General features: G+C 43.6%; 2 protein-coding genes across 2 annotated transcripts in view; both read right to left on the bottom strand.

Annotated features, from left to right (window-relative positions):
- The window catches only part of CAVIN4 (caveolae associated protein 4), a 48,160-nt gene extending 45,452 nt beyond the window's left edge, over nt 1–2,708 (bottom strand). The window contains exon 1 of the mRNA XM_090039087.1: nt 2,136–2,708. Coding sequence (XP_089895213.1) covers nt 2,136–2,546 — 411 coding nt within the window. The 5' untranslated portion in view covers nt 2,547–2,708. The remainder of the gene's footprint in view (nt 1–2,135) is intronic.
- Nucleotides 2,709–3,060: 352 nt separating this feature from the next.
- TMEFF1 (transmembrane protein with EGF like and two follistatin like domains 1) overlaps nt 3,061–20,019 on the bottom strand; it is a 255,117-nt gene continuing 238,158 nt past the window's right edge. Inside the window, exons 6-10 of the mRNA XM_090039085.1 lie at nt 19,010–19,158; nt 18,281–18,346; nt 10,416–10,539; nt 5,704–5,862; nt 3,061–4,272 (exon numbers count right to left, since the gene is read on the bottom strand). Coding sequence (XP_089895211.1) covers nt 4,188–4,272; nt 5,704–5,862; nt 10,416–10,539; nt 18,281–18,346; nt 19,010–19,158 — 583 coding nt within the window. The 3' untranslated portion in view covers nt 3,061–4,187. The remainder of the gene's footprint in view (nt 4,273–5,703; nt 5,863–10,415; nt 10,540–18,280; nt 18,347–19,009; nt 19,159–20,019) is intronic.

Below are 20,019 nucleotides of genomic sequence, written 5' to 3' on the forward strand. Positions count from 1 at the left end.
GTTCCTTGTAATCAGCTTTCATTACTACTTCCCCTGTCTAGAAATTAAGTTAAAAAAGAGTTAAGGCTGAGCCACTAAAAAGCAGCGAAGAGAAGAAGGATCCACTCTCCTTACTTGCAAGGCTCAAGTAAAGTGTAATGTAATTCTACCTAGGCACCTAAATTCACTTACGCAACTAACTAGCTTCTACACCTTACAGGTATTGAGGAATTAACTGTGACCAGCTACATCTGCAAAGTACCTGTCATGCTATAAAAAGCTTCAATTAGCTGCAAAGTTAGATATTGAAAATATGTACTAACTTTATAGCTGGTTGCTATCCAGCTTTAATTTGCACTCCCCTGCAGCTAGAAGCTACATCAGCTGACCAGGCTCCCACCCACAGGGGGGCATCATAACCAGCTGTGGCTGGAAGTCCCACTGCTAAGAGGACTCACAGCCCTGGCAGTGCCTGGCAGCTAAAGATGCTGTAACCTGGCAGATGTGGGGAACGGCTGTGCTCTCCTAGCCCTGAGGGTATGTGGTGTGCTTCTGGGGTTGGGAGACTGCAGCTCCTGGGATCTCCCAGCCCTGTGGAGCTTCACACACCCCTGGGGCTGAAAAACTACAGCTGCTGTGATCTCCCAACTGTGGGGGGCTCCACAACTGCAAGAACTTGCTCCTTGCTGGTGCACTGGCCTCCCCTTGCACTGGCAATAAGGTGCAATGAGATCTAATGTGTGATCCCATCCATGAATGTCATGTGCCCCCAGAGGCTGGATGGGCATGGTGAACTCCCGCAGGCAGCAGCAGCGGCAGTGCTGCTGGCAGCAGGAGAGTGGTGGTGGCAAGTGGGGAGCTGCTGCAGGCAGCTGCAGCGCTGTCAGCAGCAGGGGGGGAGGGGAGGGAGGAGGGTGGTGAGTGCCGACCAGTGGTTGATGACTATCCACAGACACCGGAGTTGGGGGCAGGGTGGGGTGGCAAATGGTGACCACCGTCAGGTGCAACTGACAGTGTTGGCGGTGCCTTTTTGCAGGGGGTGCAGCACCATGCTCAGGGGGGTGCACGTGCACCTGCATGCACCCCCTACATGTCACCAACGAACCCGTCCCATGATTACATATGTGTGGCATGGCAGGAGGCCCCATGTCTACTGCATATTAGGTCCCAACACACATTTACCTGCCCTAACACTAGTATGTGTGGTAGAATCTGGCCCTTAGTGTGGTTCCTGCAAGGTGCTAAGCACCTTCACTTTTCCATTGACTTCTGTGAAAATTGCTCCCTGCCTTGCAGGATCAGGTCTTTAAAAATTCATATTGCAGCACTTTCTGGTAAGTGGCATATCCTTTCCACTTTCCCAGCACCATCCACTTCTTTAATATTTGCATGATCCATTGAAAAGATATTTACTTTCATGAAGCATATTTTCCAAGAGAAAGATTTCCAAGAATAAGAGCCAACCTAAGATTATCTGAGTGCAGGAAAATCCGCAGTTTGCTTTCAATCCTGCAAAACCTCGTGCATGTGAGTTGTCATTGACTACGTGATTACAAAGCAGTCAATAGGACTATGCAATCAGGATGACTGAAGTGACAAGGGACTTGCAGGTAAAAGCCTAGTTCTATATGTTTACTTCTATGAATTGAAGTGTGAAAAAAACCCTCATACCAGAACTACAGAAGCTTGGTAACCGTCCAAATAAAGAAGCTGCACTTTATAGAATTGGTGTCAAAAGAAATACTCCATTCTGGAGGCTCTGTGAATAAGTTTAGCTGTTTTGCTCCTACCTAATATGGTGAAAAATATAACAGGGATGATTGTTAGGCATGACTAGCATGACAAGATTTAAAGTACCTGCCTCATATTACCGTTCAGAGAGGCAACAAATAGTTCTTGCTGGTCTGCAGTTAATTTTAGAGTATTGGCTGAGAGGTCCACAACACTAATTATAGACTCTGTGTATTGCTATCAGTGGGTTCATGCTGAAAGACACTCAGAGGTAGAAATCAGTTTCAAAGTATATCTAACACAATTCTGACTCAGGAAAGACTGCATTGCCTTGCTTTCAATTTGTTAAACAATGAGCATGTGATAGAAATTATCAAGGATGTGGCAAAACCGTAATAGTCAAATAAGTTTAAGTGCATGTTTACCTGGTAAATTACAACCCGAAACTTGTTTTTTCTCAGCATCTCCTCTTGCTTGGCTTCAACTTTTTGCACATTATCACCCTGCTTTTCCACACGAGCTTTTACTTCTTTAACTTTGGAACTAACTTTGCGGGTCTTCTCAAGCAACTTGTTAACTGTGTAGCTCGTATTGCCATGAGCCTGGGCAAGTTTTAAAATATTGATCTGTACTGTCTTGATAGCATTTTCCATGTCTCTGTGCCGTTCCTCTATTCTTTTCTGACTTGCCTGTACGCTGTCCACAATGTTGGCCACTTTATCTAGGACCCTCACGATTGTAAATGCAGGGTCTTGTTCTTCTTCGTCTTCTGTGACATTTGACAGGCGATTTTGGTGAATCCTGTCAGACTCTGAGATAACTTCATGGTGATCCATTCTGCCTGTCTCCAGTCAGGTCTACAGGAACCAAAGAGTATGTGTTCTCCACAAAGACTGTTCAAATCCTAGGGGAACAATTCTGCCTCTAGATCAAGAAGCCAGATCGACAACTGGCCTGAGCAATATTCAAAGCAGGGCGACTTGGAGATTGGTCAAATATTTATAACTACAAAATATCCATACGTGACTGTTCAGATACTTTCTGCAATATGAAACCTCTAACGAATCATGCCTGGAAAGGAACATATGTTTAAAGGGTCATGTTTCTGTACCAGTGAAGTCCTTGATGTTAATCTAGGAGAGTTAAGCAATTTACAAATTATGTTGGAAAGCAAGCTAGCATATTTTGGAAGAACTATGGTTGCTTTCATTTTAATTAAGTGCTTTCCCTGAGGAAATTCAGACAATGTTTTCAAAAGTAACCATAACTGTATTTAAACCAAAAGAATTAGTATGCAAATCATTACAGCTACCACATCAAGTAACAAATAAACACACTAAACAGAGACAATATAGTGAAAACATTGTATTGTGACATGCTTTTCCAGTTCAAAATGTTGAAAGCTTTTTATTGAAGAAATTACTAAATCCTACATGCAGAATTTTAAAAGCCTAAACTACATATTAAACAGCTGAACACATCCTACTCACATTTTATCTCTGGATCTTTCAAACAACAACTAACAGGCTATTAATATAACTATGACCAGCAAACTAATTTGGATGGCCTTAATTTAGCTCTTGAAAATATTCTATACAAGAGCGCTGGTAATTCATTGACTTTATTTTTTGTTTTCTGCATTTTAGTCACAAACACTATACAATCTGTATCATTGGTGTTAAAACATGTATCCTCTTAAAAAAGTTTAATAAGTATTAAAGCAGTTTTAACAGTGATAAAGTAGGCTTTATTCCAATTATTTGAATTTGATTATTCAACACTGGTTTTCACAATACTTAAATCTACAAAGACCTACTTTTCTGGACCTGTGCCAGCTGCCTCAATCAGGAAATTTCCCAAATTATGAAATTTATATTTTACTCTTTAAAAATAAAGTGTCAGTATTATTTATGAAGATGGTAGTGCTCAGACCCAGCCCATACATTTTATAAATATGTTACAACTACACACAGCACACAATTTCACAGGTCATGCGATAGGCAGTGTCTAAAAAATCAGTTACTAACTTTCAAAAACATTGAAATATCTACGGTATTTAAACACAGTGTCTTCTAGTTTCTCATAAGAAAAGTAAGCTGTAAACATCTTTGCCTTTAGTTCATGCCTTGTTTGCTAGGTAATTCTTTCCCCCCCCCTTTTTTTTTTTTATCTACAACCATTGGTGAATAAGTCTGTGTTCTCAAAAATATTACATTCCATGAGTAAAGCACAAGTCTATTATGTAACCATGTGATACAGATACAGAAAATGAACTACAGTATTCAAAAAAATAAAAGAAAAATTACTAAAACAGTCCATAGCTGTTAGAGCAGATTCTTTCAGAATACAACAGACCAATAGTGTTACACTAAAAATGTCCAAAAATAAGGCCTCTGAAATAAATATTTCCATTCTTTAAAAAAAGAGATAATAAAAATGTACATCACATGGTCAATGTGGGTATAAAAATCATCAAACTAAACCATTCTGGATGATGTATCTGAAGTAAAATGGCCTAAGTTTTGCTTCTGCCGACGTCCTCTATTGTTTTTAGGGCATTTTCTGTTTAAAGGAAAACACAGAAAAGGCATTTTATAAATGCAGAATAGGACTGAAAGCATCATTCTACATTTACTTTCCTTTTACACCCCAAAATATCAAGATGAGTAGGGGAGTGCAGCTAACATTTGGGGCCCACTTTGGCACTTCAGAGTGTCTAAGAGACTGAGTGACCCCCTGGTTGCTCAGCAGAGACTTCTTGCATCTGAGACTGAGACTCAATCCTGCACGGTTCTGAGCATTTTACTCCGATCCAGGAAATTATTTATCATTCTGAACAATCCTTCAGGGCTCAATCCTGCACAGGGCTAGCACAGGCCCAATCTGGGTGTCCTGGGATGGGTGGAAGCAATGTAGGGACTAGCCCATGGGACCAGAAGATTGAGTACTATTGGGCTATTGGTTAAAAAAAACAGGAGGGAGGGAGCACCATAATAACTCCTGTATCTGCTCCTATAGTGGTCTTTTGTGTGGCATTAGACATCCTCCGAGCATATCTGTTGGATCAGACCTCACACGTAAGAAAGGTTGGTGAAGGCCTATTTTGTCATCCTGATGAAGTTAGGCATGAAACAGGTGCTGAGCAGCTAGCAGTAATCACGACTTAGGCAGTTATGTGCCCACAAAGCATCAGAAACTGAGGTCCAGATTCTATTCCACTTATTAGAACTGGAAATGGACTTAGATGCTTAAATGTTGTGCTATTCCACCCTGTTAAGCCTCTGGAAAACTGTTAATACAGATAGTGAGTGGGGTCTCCTCTTCCTTGCTGCATAGTATGATTCAATAATAAAGGTACAATGATGGGCTGTTAGAGAAGTAGATGTATTAATTTGTTTTCAGAGACTTGAGCAGGGTGGAAGAGAGTTCCACTTATGTGCCTAAGCCTTAAGGCTCAATATCCATAGCTAGCTGCATCTTAGTTTCCAGTACAGTTTAAAGGACTTGCTGTGACCCATAACATCCTAAATAGTTAAGAAGAAGGGTACCTGATGGATAACTTTCTCTCTCCATGTAAAAACACTCCAGCTGAGACCAGTGGAAGTATTTAAACCACAAGCTCTCTGGTTTGTATGCGAGGGAGAGGGGGCATGGCATTTTCTACCAGGTATTTTCAGTTCTGGAATCACTCCCATTTTCGTCTACAACATAATCTGATTTATTGGATAAACTGCATGGCTTATTTATTCTCACATGCTTTTGGTTTGGAGATTGGTGGGGATGTCCAAAATGGCTAGTTATGATCCCTATGTAAAGGGGTGCTTTCTTGAATCACTAGACCAGACTAGGTTACTGTATTTTGTATTTGTTTAAAACACAGAGAATTTCACAGTAGACAATTTCCTGAATATTTAGTTTCTAAATAAATGCATGCATTTATAAAATGTATCCAGTCATAAAATCTGTGATGCATGTTGCTTTGTAATTGCCTACCTTGTTATGCACATGACAATTGCAACTATAATGGCAATCTGTACAGCTCCAATTATTGCTGCAATAAGGACATGCGTAAGCTTTTGTCTACTTGGAACAACATATAGAATACTAAAGTCTGTCTTTTCACAGTGCTGTCCAGTATATCCTGATTCACACCTGAAAGAGAAAAGGAACATTTTACAGAATACACTGTTTTCATTGCTTTATAGATGAAGTATTAATCTGGCATACTGAAAACATGGAAAAAGCAAGATAGAACATAAGGACTGGAGGGTATTACAGTGATGGCAGGAACTCACTCTTTGTGACTGCACTGCTACTTCAGGATAAATTAATGTCAGAGACCAGGTATGAAATATGAAGGAGATAACTGCCTCTCAGGTTCTGCTAGTTTTGAGAATGAAACCAGGAGGGCTGTAGCAGTAAACCAGTAGTGAAGAAGGTGGGGAGAGATGCAAAGTTTGATGGAGCATGGCTTCTTCTTCCATGGAGGAAGAGGGTGAAACAGTCTGGGTGTTCTCCACTGTCAGAGAGGGCAGCTGCTTTCAACTGAATACAACTGAGAGAGAGGTGAAGGGCCTAATTCAGCAAAATAAATACACACTTTAAGTATGTGAGTTGTCTCACTGATTTCAATGGGAGTACCTGTATGAATCAAGTTAAGTGCATGCCAAAGAGTCTTGCTGAACTAGGTCCCAAGTTAAGGAACAATAAAGAGTTTGATAAAACAGGTGGTTGAGGAACAGTGGAAAAATGCAAACCAGAAAGAGGGGACGTAAAACTAAACAGGAGTACCAAGGAAGAATGAAAGACAAAGGAGAAAGGGAAGTGATACTGTGAAAGAAACATGCTAATATAACAGGCCTATCAGAGCTGAACAGACCCAGTAGAGTGTGGTTGCTGTCACTTACAGGAACTGATCCCTGAGAAATCTGTTTGTAGGCTTCAGGGTCCAAATGCAAGCCTGTTCCACCTTTCCCCGTTAGTCTAGACTCACAGAATGCCAACTCAGCCAGAAGTCCAAGCCACAAATTCTCAACAAAGGCCAGATGAGTCCCCCGGAGACCGGTACAGAAAGGTCAGAAAGGCTCAGACGTATGACAGCTTATAGGTCAGGTAAGTCATGTGGAGATTGCCAGGGAAAAGACAGCAGTCAAATTCCAGGCAAGACAGACCCCTCCTCCACCCCACTGGAAACTCATTCGCAGGCAAGTAATGGGCTGACCCTCTTCAGCTCAAGCAAGTAACAATGCTTATATGGAAATGCTTGGAAATTTGGGACAGGTGTGATCAGGCAGGGAGAAGGCAAAACAGGAGCAGCTGATGTGAATACATTTCATGAGTAAACTAGCGTATCTCATTGGAAAATTCAGTGGATGTTCTTAATGATGAGTAACGCAAACTTAGTCCCTGCCGAGCCTGGCAATGGTGAAGAAGCCAGTAAGAGGGTGTCTCTGGGTGAAGAAGCCAGTAAGAGGGTGTCTCTGGGTGACCTACACTCTCAAGGGAAGGGAGGATGAAGAGCACAAGGAGAAGCAAGCAGTGAGTCAGGACTTGCTTGTCACCTGTGAAGTCTACACAGTTAATGAGCTGCACCATGCAGCCAGAGCCAGGCCACTGGCCTCCCTTCACTTGGGAGGAGCTAAATATATACAGAAGTACCTCAGCTTTCACTGAAAAATGGAAACCTGTGGGTTTGGCCTTGTAAAGGCATCCTTGAAAACAAAGTGATGTAAAAAATCACCAAACTTGAATTAAATGAGCAATTGTCCTTCTCTTCTGCAGCAGGAGGCTGGAAAGGAATGCATAAAACTGGGAAAAGTAGGTGTGCCAAAGAATCACTTTTTATCTGACTCCCAAATCCACCCTTGGCCTTTGTGATACAATAATTATGTTTGGAGAGGCAAAAATGTGTTCCACTGGCCTCCTCAAAACAGTGAAAGTAGTCCTAATTGCTCTTTTACATGCAGGGAAAATGCATTCAGCACTATGAAATCCATCATTATTATAACTTAATTTTACCTATCTATGGGCTTTTCTGCAGGAGTCATATTTTCCTCACAAATGAGAGAAGTTCTAATAAAAGCAGAGTTATTAAGAAAAAGGTGCAATGTTTTTGCAGGGATCATAAGCCATGGATAGGAAAGGAACCAACAGAAATTCACGTATGTACATAAGAAAGAAAAAGCTGAAAGAGGCTGAAATTATATGTCCGTTACTTAATAGGAAGGAATAGAGAAATAGAAATGATAGGAAGAATCTATCTATAAGTAATGATTGGGAGAATAAATCTATGATAAGCAGAAGGTTAAGGACTTATTTGCTACTTTGCTTTTGTCTTTTTTGGGCACATCTACATGAGATGTTTGCTGTGGAGCTGACTAATTAGCTCTGCAATAAATGTCTCAGTGTCTGTATATGTGCCCCTATTAGGGTGCAGGAAACTAATAAAGTCCACAGCAGGGTAGTAATTGTAAATACCAGGTGCTGTGTTTTTTTTGTGTGCAGCAGGCAGCAGCAGTACATGTGTAGACACTGACCCAACTGGCTGTGTTACAAGGGTGCTTCAGTGTGGGGGGAGCCATCACCCTCATGCCCCATCCAGCCCTCCACTACACAGTGAACCCAGTCAGAGAAGCCCTGGGCTGGCAGGCTGATCCCAGAGCCCCAGCCAGCTGGGATTGCTCTGACCGGGCTCCATGTGCCTTGCATGAATACACGTTTATACATGTGTGCCAGGAGTGTGAAGGGGGAGGGTGTGCTTTAATTAAAGCTCATCGAATGAAGACACTGAAATACATTATGCTAGAGTCTACTGGAGCAGGGTAATTATCATGCTCCAGCAGACTCAATTAATTGTAATTGCAGTGTGTTGGAGCAGCCTTGCTTCACTTGTGCTGTGCATGAATCAACTCCAGAGCTGATTGTTTCAGAGTTAATTGCTCCTGGGCGCACGTTCAAATGGCACCTCCAGGACCAAAAACCCCAGAGCAATAAGCTCCAAAGTTTATTCATGTGCACTAACTGCACATGTAGATGTGCCCTTTAAGGAAGCTAATAACCATAGTAGGTTTAATGCAAGAATTATTTTAAAAACTAGAAGACAGAATGTAGAAGAAACAAGAAAAAATAGTTAATGAATACCTAGATAATCTTAAAATATGGAATTAATAATGATTCAGATTCAGAGAGTGTCACCTTGGAATGCTAGACACAATCCCAGAAATATTGAAATGGTTGGAAATTATTTTTGAGAATTCCTGGGGTTGGAGTCAAGATAGACTTTGAAGGCAAACAGAATACATTTTTTAAGAGTGGAGCGGAGGGAGGGGTTGAAACACTCAATTGCAATTACATGATAAACTGACAGCACAATTAACAACACAATCTATTTCTTAAGTACTTAATGGAAAGTAAGATGGTAAATGGCAGACAATGGAGGTTTATCAAAACAAAATTATGCCAATGTGCTTCTCACTACTAGGTGAATAACATTTCTTTAATTAGAGAAGAAGCAAGGGACATAACAGTGCCTGGCTGGTGCAGCCCTTCACTGGGGGTGATATTGAGCTGCACGTTCTCAGGGAGAGCAGGAAACAGCTCAGAGCCCAAACACATTGAGACCATGTATGCTCATGGCTGCCACATTTGATGAGGTGCAATTTACTAGCACATCAACTGACCAAGCAGGCCTGTTGCTAGAGTTATGAAACCATAACTACCTTTCTCTGTATTCCAGTAGGGTAACAGGTACCCTCAGAGCAGATGACTGTGCAGGTCTGCCTAGGCTCTGTGTAAGGAATAAGGTAGTTTTTTGCCTTCACTGTGCAGCTGGTCGCGTGTGGTAGCAACTAAGATGCAGCAGATAGATTGTATGCAGACATTCATAAGTCAGTTGAGATATCAGTGCTCACTACCCAAAAGCCAGGACTAAATTTTAGATCTTGGTATACACTTGGCTTGCAAGCACATGAATTTCTGTGGAAAGGATACCCTGAGATTTGTGTGTAAGCATGTAAATAAGAGCTGCCTATGTACATCAGATTTTCCACACGTACAAGTCTGGTGTGCACAGGAGTGAAAAAGCACAGTACAAAAAATTTGCCCCTTCACCTTTACCCACTAGATGCTGCAGTTTATTCTGCTTATGAGGTCCATTACTGCACCTGGGCACCTAAGTAGGAGCCATTCCATCCTGTTCCACTCGTGGAGAGTCATTAAATGCTTCTACTTTGTAACACCCCATTATATGGCTTTTAACACAAAAAGAGCAGTGAGGAAGGGCAGTATCAACCCACCTCCACAAACATGAACTTCCCAGGAAGCCCCAGCTTCCTTCTCAGACACCTACCTGCACCCCCATAAATACATCAACATCTATTCATCTACCAAGCACCCAGACATCTGATATATCAGGTGCTACGAAAAGCTCAGCGGCAGTCACACTGGCCTGCAGAGCAGCACTGGTGCACTGGGTGGAGCAATCTACTCCTTCCTAATGTGTGTGCAAAGGTGGTGTCGGGTGGTGCTGCACAACCTCCGGCACAGGGAGGCATCTTCCCTGCCAGGGTGGCTATTAACATGCTATTGGGAAGTAATGCTTTTGCTATCTTATGTATAAAGTCCATTGCTGTTTAATCAGCATGCAGAATGTTAGAATGCCTTTTTGACAGAGGCAGCATCTATGCTGCTTATGTTCTCTTACTTACCGGCAGGAAGCCTTCTGAGTGGAATAAATGAATTCGCATTTTCCATGTATACAGTAACCATTGAAGGTTTCTGAACAAGGTATATGGTTTCCAATATATATGTCTTCTCTTTGATCGCTGGCATCTTAGGAAAAAAGCACACATGAAGACAGGTTTACAAAATATCAAAGAAAAACAAATTATAACAGCTAACAAAACTCTCTCTGCAGAGATGAAAGATGAGCCCTTTGTGACAACTAAATATGCTATTTTTGTGGAGAAAAATCTCCCTGAGGAAGAACCAACATGTTGCAAAAAGAGTGGAAGTTCTGGGGAAACAGTTGGAGTGTACAGCAATGCACTTATAGAAGGCTCCTTCTTCCAGCAAAGAAAGAAAACAAAAGGGTTAAAAGGGATAAAACAGTGCTCCATGATTAAGAAACCTTGCTGAAGCCCTGATCTGATTTCCTGAGTCAATGATGACACCACAATGGAAATCCTAGGAAAAGATGTTTACATTCTGAAAAACCTCCAAACACAGATGAAACTTTAAAATGGGAAGACTGCAGGCACAGCTGGTGAACTCAGACTGGTGGGGTGGGTGGAGCATCACACGGGGGAGGAGGGGACGTTGCAGCTGGCTGGGCTGCAACGGCCCCCCGCTCTCAGCTGGCTGCAAACCACCCGCCCCCCCAACAATGTGCCACTCCACCCACCCCACCAGTCTGAGTTCACCAGCCATGCCTGGCAGACTGTTAGCTTGCACTTTTTCAGATTGTGAGACTATACAAAGATTTGGTCATTTCTTGCCTACAGTCTGTCCCTACTTATTCCTGAAGTGCAGGTGGCTCAAATAGGGAAGTCTCTCTCTGGCTCTGAACCACTCTAAAACTCAGGGATTTCAGGCCAATTTCCACACATAGTTTCATAGTTTCTAGGGTCGGAAGGGACCTGAGCAGATCATCAAGTCTGACCCCCTACCATGGCAGGAAAGAGTACTGGGGTCAAACGACCCCAGCAAGGTGTCCCATCTAACCTCCTCTTAAAGACCCCCAGGGTAGAAGCCAGCACCACTTCTCTTGGAAGTTGGTTCCAGACCCTAGCCGCCCTGACCATGAAGCAGCACCTCCTGATATCTAGCCTAAACCTACCCTCTGCCAGCTTGTGACCATTATTCCTGGTCACTCCTAGTAGTGCTTGGGGGAACAGGGACTCCCCCAGTGCCTGCTGGTCCCCTCTGACTAGTTTGTAACAGGCCACTAGATTCCCCCCTCAGCCTTCTCTTGTGGAGGCTGAACAGGTTCAGGTCCTGTAGCCTCTCCTCGTAGGGCCTGCCCTGCTGCCCCCTGACCATGCGAGTGGCCATCCTCTGGACCCTCTCCATGTTGTCCACATCCCTCTTGAAGTGCGGCGCCCAGAACTGAACACAGTAGTCCAGCCTGAGCAGTATCACAAAGAGGGGGAGGATCACTTCCTTAGACCTGCTTGAGATGCATCTGTGGATGCATGATAAGGTGCGGTTGGCCTTCCTGACTGCATCCCCACACTGCCGGCCCATGTTCATCTTGGAGTCAATGATGACTCCAAGATCCTTTTCCGCCTCTGTACTGAAAGAAGGGAGTTCCCCAGCCTGTAGGTATGGTGCTGGTTGTTCCTCCCCTGGCACATCACCTTGCACTCGTCAGTGTTGAGTCCCATCCCATTCTCATCCGCCCACCCCGTAACCTGTCTGGGTCCGATTGCAGGCTGTTCCTCCCTTCTAGTGTGCCCACATCCCCCCACATCTTAGTGTCGTCAGCAAATTTGAACAGGGTGCTTTTTACCCTCTTGTCCAAGTTACTGACGAATATGTTGAACAGTGTGGGCCCGAGGACTGAGCCTTGGGGGACCCCACTGCCTACATCCCTCCAGGCTGAAAATGACGCATCCACCACCACTCTCTGGGTGTGGCCCTCCAGCCAGTTGGTGACCCAGTTGGCTGTGTGGGTGCCGACACCACAGTCCTCCAGTTTCTTAATGAGAACGGGGAGAGAGACAGTGTTGAAGGCCTTCCGAAAATCCAGAAAGACTATGGCCACTGCTACCCCTGCATCTAAGGATTTGGTGATCTGGTCGTAGAAGGCCACCAGGTTGGTCTGACAGGACCTGCCACTAATGAAGCCGTGTTGCTTGCCCCTAAACATAATCTCCCCTGCTGGCCCCTCGTGGATATGCACCAGAATAACTTTCTCAAAAAGCTTGCCCAGGATCAAGGTAAGACTAACTGGCCTATAGTTTCCTGGGTCCTCCTTCCTCCACTTTTTGAAGATGGGAACCATGTTGGCCCTCTTCCAGTCCTCTGGCAACACACCAGACCACCATGAGTGCTTGTACAGCCGTGCCAGAGGTCCCGCAATGACCTCAGCCAATTCCCTCAGTACTTTGGGGTGGAGATTGTCTAGATCAGCTGATTTGAATACATCCAGTCCTTCCAGAAGCGCCCTGACTAGTTCCTCACTAACCCTTGGCCTAGGTGAGCCTCTCCTAGAGTTTAAGGGGGGCCCAGAGGGAGGGTGCTGTTCCGGTCCCTGCTCAGGAAAATGGAGGCAAGGAAATCTTTAAATATGTTGGCTTTGTCGTCTGGTGTAATGACCAAATTTCCTAGCGTGTCCTGCAGGGGCCCCACATTACCTGGAACCTTCTTTTTGCCTCCTATGTATTTAAAAAAGGACTTCTTGTTGTCCTTGATCCAGGAAGCTAGTCCCAGTTTCACCTCTGCCTTGGCCTTCCTGACTCCCCCCGCATCCCTGAGAAACCACAGTATAGTCCTCTCTGGTGATGGCCCCTCCCTTCCACGGGGTGTGCGCCTCCCTTTTAGCTAGGAGACATTCCCAGATGCTTTTGGTGAGCCATGGGGGCTTTTGTGCCCTCCTGCCCCCTTTGATCCATGTTGGGATTACCTTCCTTTGGGCTTTGAGGATTGTCTCCTTAAGGAGTGACCACTCTTCTTGAACACCTGGCTCCCCTCCCCTCCGGGACCTCAGTGCTTCCCCAACTATTCTCCTTAGCTCATTGAAGTCTGCTCTCCTGAAAACTAGGGCTGCTGCCTTGCTGTAGGCCTTTTCCACTTGCGCTGCCTGCCCAGCAGGCGATGATTGCTGTCGCCCAGGTGGTTGAGCACCTGCAGCCCCCTCACAAGGTTGTCACCCGTGGCCAGCACCAGGTCCAACAAGGTGTCTCCCCTGGTGGGGTTGCGCACCTCCTGGGTTAGACTGAGGTCCTGCACTCTGGCTAGAAACCTACGTGAGCGGTCAGATCTGGCTGACTGTTCTTCCCAACAGATGTCTGGAAAGTTCAGGTCACCCATAATGACCACATCCTTTGACCTAACTACCTCTGTGAGCTGACTTAAGAATTCCTGGTTAAGCTCTTCCCCTTGGTTGGGAGGTCTGTAGTAGATCCCCACCGTTAAGTCTCTATCCCCTTGACTGCCTTGTATTCTAACCCAAAGCACTTCAGAGTGCCCTTCCTCTGATTCTTTGCTAATTGACGAGGATGTGTATTCCTCCTTAATGTAGAGTGCCACGCCCCCACCTTTCCTCCCTGTCCTATCCCTCCTGTACAGCCTATAGCCCTTGATATTCCCCACCCAGTCATGCGTTGGGTCCCACCACGTTTCAGTGATCCCCACTATGTCTGAGTTGGAGTCAGCTGGCAGGAGGGTAAGTTCCTCTTGTTTTCCATACTACATAAAGCTGAATTTGTGGCATCATGGTCAGACTCGACTCAAGGGCACGTCCCCACAAGCACACACATGCAGGTGTACGTTTTTCTCACAGGACAAATAGCAGTGGCACAAATGTGTGTTATTTGTTGCCACAGAAATAGGAACATAGGACTTGAAGAGGCCTCCCAGGCTACTGGCTACATCCCCATGAGTGTGCACATGCAGTTTGCAGCACCTCAAAACAGTCTGAGGGGCCACAAACCACATGTGGTATATACGTAAGCATTTGCTGCACTGCTAATTTGTAGTGCAGCAGCTTTTTTGATACCAGGAGATCCTGGTGTCAAAATAAACCACCACTGAAAAAAGTGATGCAGTGCATGCAGCAGCTGTGTGCGCTACAGGAAACCAGAGACTGGCCAGCTGGCTTAGCGCCACTGCTGTCCCAGGAGGCCCCCAGGACCCCAGGTAAGGGTGCTGGGGCCAGCACAGGTGTCCCCTTTTACAGGCATATTTATACTGCTGCTATTTGTCCCTGGGCATGCCCCCTGCATGCATGGTCCAAAGTGTGGCAAATAGATCTGGGTGGGGTAAGGGAGGCTGGAGCCAGCACCTATGCTAGCCCCAGAAGCCTTACCTGGGGTCCTGGGTGTCTCCTGGGGCAGAAGCAGTGCCAAGCTGGCTCTGGTTTCCTGCAGCACACGCTGCTGTGGTGTGCGCTGTGTCACTTTTTTCAGCACTGTTTTTTTTTGACACCAGGATCTCCTGGTATCAAAAAAAGCTGCTGTGCTGCAAATCTGTAGTGCGGCAAATGCTGGCACATGAATCATGTGCAGCTTGTGGCACTCCAAACTGCTTTGAGGTGCTGCAAACTGCATGCAGGTGCTTGTAGGAACATGCCCAATGGCCTGGGAGGCCTGTTTGAGTCCTATGTTCCTATTTCTATGGCAACAGATTACAATGTGACAAATCTAGGATTGTAATTTAGGGGCAGATGCAGAAAAAGAAGAACTATACTATGTGGGGAAAAGCTCTTATAGAGATGAGATGCAGATATCTGAAATAATAGCAAAAGAAAAAGATAATGATTAGATAAAGGAACTTTTTTTTTTTTAAAGATGATTTATTTTTCTAATTTGCTCTAGACAGAAAGTCCCTTTTAAAACAGTGGTGAAGGAATCAGAAGCTTATTGGTTATGGTTCAAAAATAAATAAAAGGATATATGGCTTCTTCAATAGGAATCAAATGTGACTTCTTATATATCTGTTATACAATAAGGGATTAGTCCAAATCGATACCTCTGATGTTGCCATAATGAAATGAATATTGATGCCCAACCAGTCCAATTACCTGTAGATAATGATTTGTGAAGGGAACACCCCCCCCCCCAGCTTATTGGTAGAAGATCCATGTGAAAACTTCCCCTTTACAGTTTTGTAGATTCCAATACTTAACAATGAAAATTGTGCCAGGGCTATTAAAAGTGGCCATAATGAAAATGAACTGAGCAAGCACGTCTTAAAGTATATCAACCCTCAGTTAATCACCTGGATGTATCAAGACAGTATATCAGCAGGTAATACTGCAAAAGAATATATAATGTGTGACAAAGCCGTGACCGGAATATATTATTCAGGGGCATGGGAGACAAGCAGTGGTACAACTAGGACAGAATGACTGGGGCAGCTGCCCTGAGTGCTGACTTGCGGGGGAGGAAGGTGGAAAAAAACAGCTGCTGCCACCACCACGCAGTTGTGACAGAGACAGTGGTAGCAACCAGAAGTCACTGCTGCTCCTGTGTGTGGCAGCTGCCCTGAGTGCCCAACCGTGTCATTATGCTGCTGGGGACAAGTCAATATGGAGAAAACCAGAACATTAACTGATATGGTTCTTTTTTTTTTAAAAAAGAGGGCCAGATGGGAAGCCAGTCGGATGATAAAGACAGAGATGGGTGGATAAGAACAAAAGAAATAGGACTGATTTAGAAAACGGGCCTTGATGGAGAAGTTGAAGAAAGAAAAGGGATTCAAGAGAACAGTTAGAACCAGGGAATAAAAACAGAAGGATGACTCAGGAACAGAAAAGAAAGAGGCAAGAAAGGGGGGGGGTTATATTTGGGGGCACTTTACAAGATATCAGAATAGAAAAAAGCTTGGGGTGGAAAAAAGTTCAGGACCTTGGAATAGAGATATCTGAGGCGGTGGACCTCTGAGAGCCAGTGTGAAGCAAAGATCAGCTTCTTAAAGCAACACAGGAGAATGGTTTTATAACTTTTATAACTTGAAATGTATCACATGCCTTCATCATATCACATGCACCACATCAGGGCAATAGCTGTTTTAATCCCAAAGTTAACTCTTAGTAGCCTGAGGACTAGAATATTCACCCACAGTAAAGTGTACCAATGTCGTGAGGAAGAGAAGGCTCATTCTGAGTATCTTGCCTATCCCTACATCCATTCAGCATTTCCCTGCAAAGAACCCTCCCCCACTTCCTAACTTTCTCAGAGTAATTTCTCCTCTACCTTTCTGTCCCTTGCAGATCACAGATCAACCAGAACTCCTGAGTAGCAAACCCACTTTTCAGAAGAAAGTCTCTTTGACCGTGTCTACATGAGATGCTACTGCGCAGTAGCAATGAGCCACTGTACAGTAGCTCGTTGCTACCACGCAGTACATTCCCAGACACTAATGATGATGTGATGCTACTGCACAGTAGTAATGAGCTACTGTGCAGTGACAGTACTGTGCAGTAACACCAGCTACTGCACAGACATTTAGTACTTGCTTATGCTGTGTATAAGCAAGTACTAAATGACTGCACAGCAACAACTGTGCAGTCTGCTGCTCATGTAGACCCAGCCTCTGAACTCTAGACCTAGAATAAGCCGACTCTCATTGTTAAATACAGGCTATCCATCCCCTAATCACTTGCTGGGCATGTCTGTCTGACATGTTATCGCACAGTGGTTAATGCACATTTATTTACTTGATTATTTCTATAATCAAGTACTAAAGAATTGCGTAGTAACTGGACTTATTGCACAGTAGCGCTGGCGAACACCTTTTAAGTGACGCTACTGCACAGTAGCCTAATAATATTCTGCACAGTAGTGTATTAGCACTGTTGGTAATGTGACACAATAATGCACAATATTATTCAGCTACTGTGCAGTTAGCATCTTGTGTAGATGTGCCGCCTGTGTTGTTGGAAAGACAGGACATGGCACCAGTGGGAAGCTGCTAATAGTAAGAGGGATGGATGGAAGGTACACAGTGGTTCTCAGCAGAGGTGAGCTGAATTCTAGTAAAAAACCACTAAAGTCAAGACTCTTGGTATGGTTCTACCCTGGAGCAAACACATACCAACGCTGTCCTCAGCCTAGTCCACCATAGGCGGGGGTCTCTCCAAAACTCTGCAAATTAGTGACGGCCCTGGGGAGATAACCAGCTTCTAGAAGTTGCTGGCATATTCATAGAGACAGACTTTTCTTTCAAAGAACTTGAGAAAATCCAGTTGGTCCTCCATTTCTCAGTAATTCTTTTGCTCAATTCTCCACGTGAACACACATGCACAGTGCTTCATTTTCACCTCACAAGCAAGAAGCTAAAACTCATGCTCCTATGTGCCTTTCTCCTCACCAGAGGCTCACAGTGTTCCCATTGTTCACAATGGCATCTAAAAAGCTGTTAAATTTAACATATGTAAATTACTAACCAATAAAATATATGAAGCACAGAATTGAAGGACCTGGGCCATTCACATGGTTGAAAACCTTTTAAAATACTTCAGCTACTGCTGTTCAAGAGTTGTAGCAATAGGCATGGAATCAGTTTTTCAGAAGGGATCAAGGGAAGCGAGGGGGCTCTACAACACATACAGTTCTATTGTCTTGGAGACAGTTAAAGCATCTCCATAGCAACTCAGAGGGTGTTAAGCCTGTGACATGTTAAATATGGAAAGGAGTTGTCCAGTCCCTTAGAGCAGCATGTCAGGCAGGTTCACAATGTATTCATACTTCCTGCTTACCAGCCATGGCATCATAGTGCTGTAAGAAATAAAGTGGTCAAATACCTCGCTAAGAGAATGAGTGCTTCAAAGCAGATGAGAAAGAAGCTTTGTGATTTATTTTCATAGATGTGAAAATGTAACGTATCAGCACAATTATCAAGACAATACCTTTCACCTCTGGTCGATATTGCATTCCATCATCTTTCTTTCCCACTGAGTTAGTGTCATCTGCGTCTAGAGGATAGATTCATAAAAATATATCTGTTTACAAGTATTTCTTTCCAGACCATTTGATAAAATAGTAGGAAATAATTTTTGAGGAACTACCATATTTGCTTGATTTCAAGATGATTTTCCCCCCCATTTAACATAAGGAAAAAGGCTCTCACTTTGGAATTGAGAACAAGGTGGCAGGGGACAGGCAGCTGCTGCCTGCCCTCCCAACTGCTTCTGCATCCCCTTCTCCCCCCACATAGTCTTGGGTCCCTGGTCCCCGCTGCCACCACAGCCACAGCCACAGCCTCTGCCCCCTCACTCCCCTCTTCCCCCTGCTTATCCTTGCCCCAGTACTGGCAGTTTCTGCCCCCTTAGTGCCTCCTTCAACACCTGTTTCCCCAATATCTTCCCCACCACTTGCCCCCCCTACCACTACTTTCCCTGCTGCAGTGGTGGTGGGGATGAATTTAAAACAATCCTCCAATAATTGGATTCTATAAATAAGTTAAACATTTTCCATCTACTGAATCTAATTATTGGGGGGGAGGGAACATAAATTAAACAAAGGCAAATGTATTTTTCTGACAACTACATCAGCCAATTCTAATACAAAAAAAGGGGTCTCTTGAAGCTTCTTGTGTCAGAAGACACAATTCTACTGAAGAACAAAATTAAATCTACCTGAGCAGTGACCAAGATGTCTTATGTCAATCTGCTCCTGTCTCAGGCATGATGCTTCTCGAACAAAGCATGGATTGTTATAGGAACTTCCATCAGAAGCACACACAGGATTAAAACTGTATCCACTGCAGTCTATGTTGCACACACACCTGTTAATAAAAACACAGACAAGAAAAAATTATATTCTATGCTTAGAGTATGCTCTGCTTATATATTAAAAATAGCATTGATACCATGGGAATTTGTGGCTTGTAGCTATCAAAGTTCTTGTCATCTCATATTTTTTATGGAATTTACAGAGTTGTGAATAGAAACTACAGTGTACTCTTCAATCTTTATTGATGTTTTTTGGTGGGGTTAATATGCTGTCAATTTTACTGGTTATTTTGCTACCTCAAAAATGATAAGACATACAAAGATTATTTATTAATAAATGTATTATTTTATTTACTAATAAAGCAATTTAGAGCATTGACTATTTTCATGAATGGACAAAACCAAAAAGATTCTATACTTTTTTGGTGAGGAAACTGAATGATCCTTCTGAAGAAAAATGAGCTTCCATTTCTATTAATCACTACAAAGTAGCCATCCACATTACTTTAATAAGACATTCATTCAAACCTTTGACAATTTATAACAGGTTTCACAATAGGATTATAGAATCTGGAATATTTCATATTATAACTAATTAAGTACATTTTGAGTTTTCAACAAAGAGTGTTCCTTATCATTTGCAACAAAGAATCATAGAAAGAAGAGTGGAAAAATTTCCATTAAGCAGCTGGTTCCTTCTCAGGCAAGGGTGAGATTATAGCCAGGGACCTGTATAGTCCTGGGTACACTTGGTTCAAATAAGAGTTTTTGTTAAGAGTTTCATGTTTCATCAGTTCTGAATCCTGTAATTCCACATCTGTGAATGTACCATGGAAAAAAATTCCAATTCAGAAGTCCTGTTCTCTGCTTATTTAGTTCAATAAAACTCATGCTCTTACTGCTAATCTAGAAAA

The sequence above is a fragment of the Crocodylus siamensis genome, chromosome 3 (genome assembly GCF_052110815.1).
Source record: "Crocodylus siamensis isolate JL-2025a chromosome 3, ASM5211081v1, whole genome shotgun sequence".
Classification (NCBI taxonomy): Eukaryota; Metazoa; Chordata; order Crocodylia; family Crocodylidae; genus Crocodylus; species Crocodylus siamensis.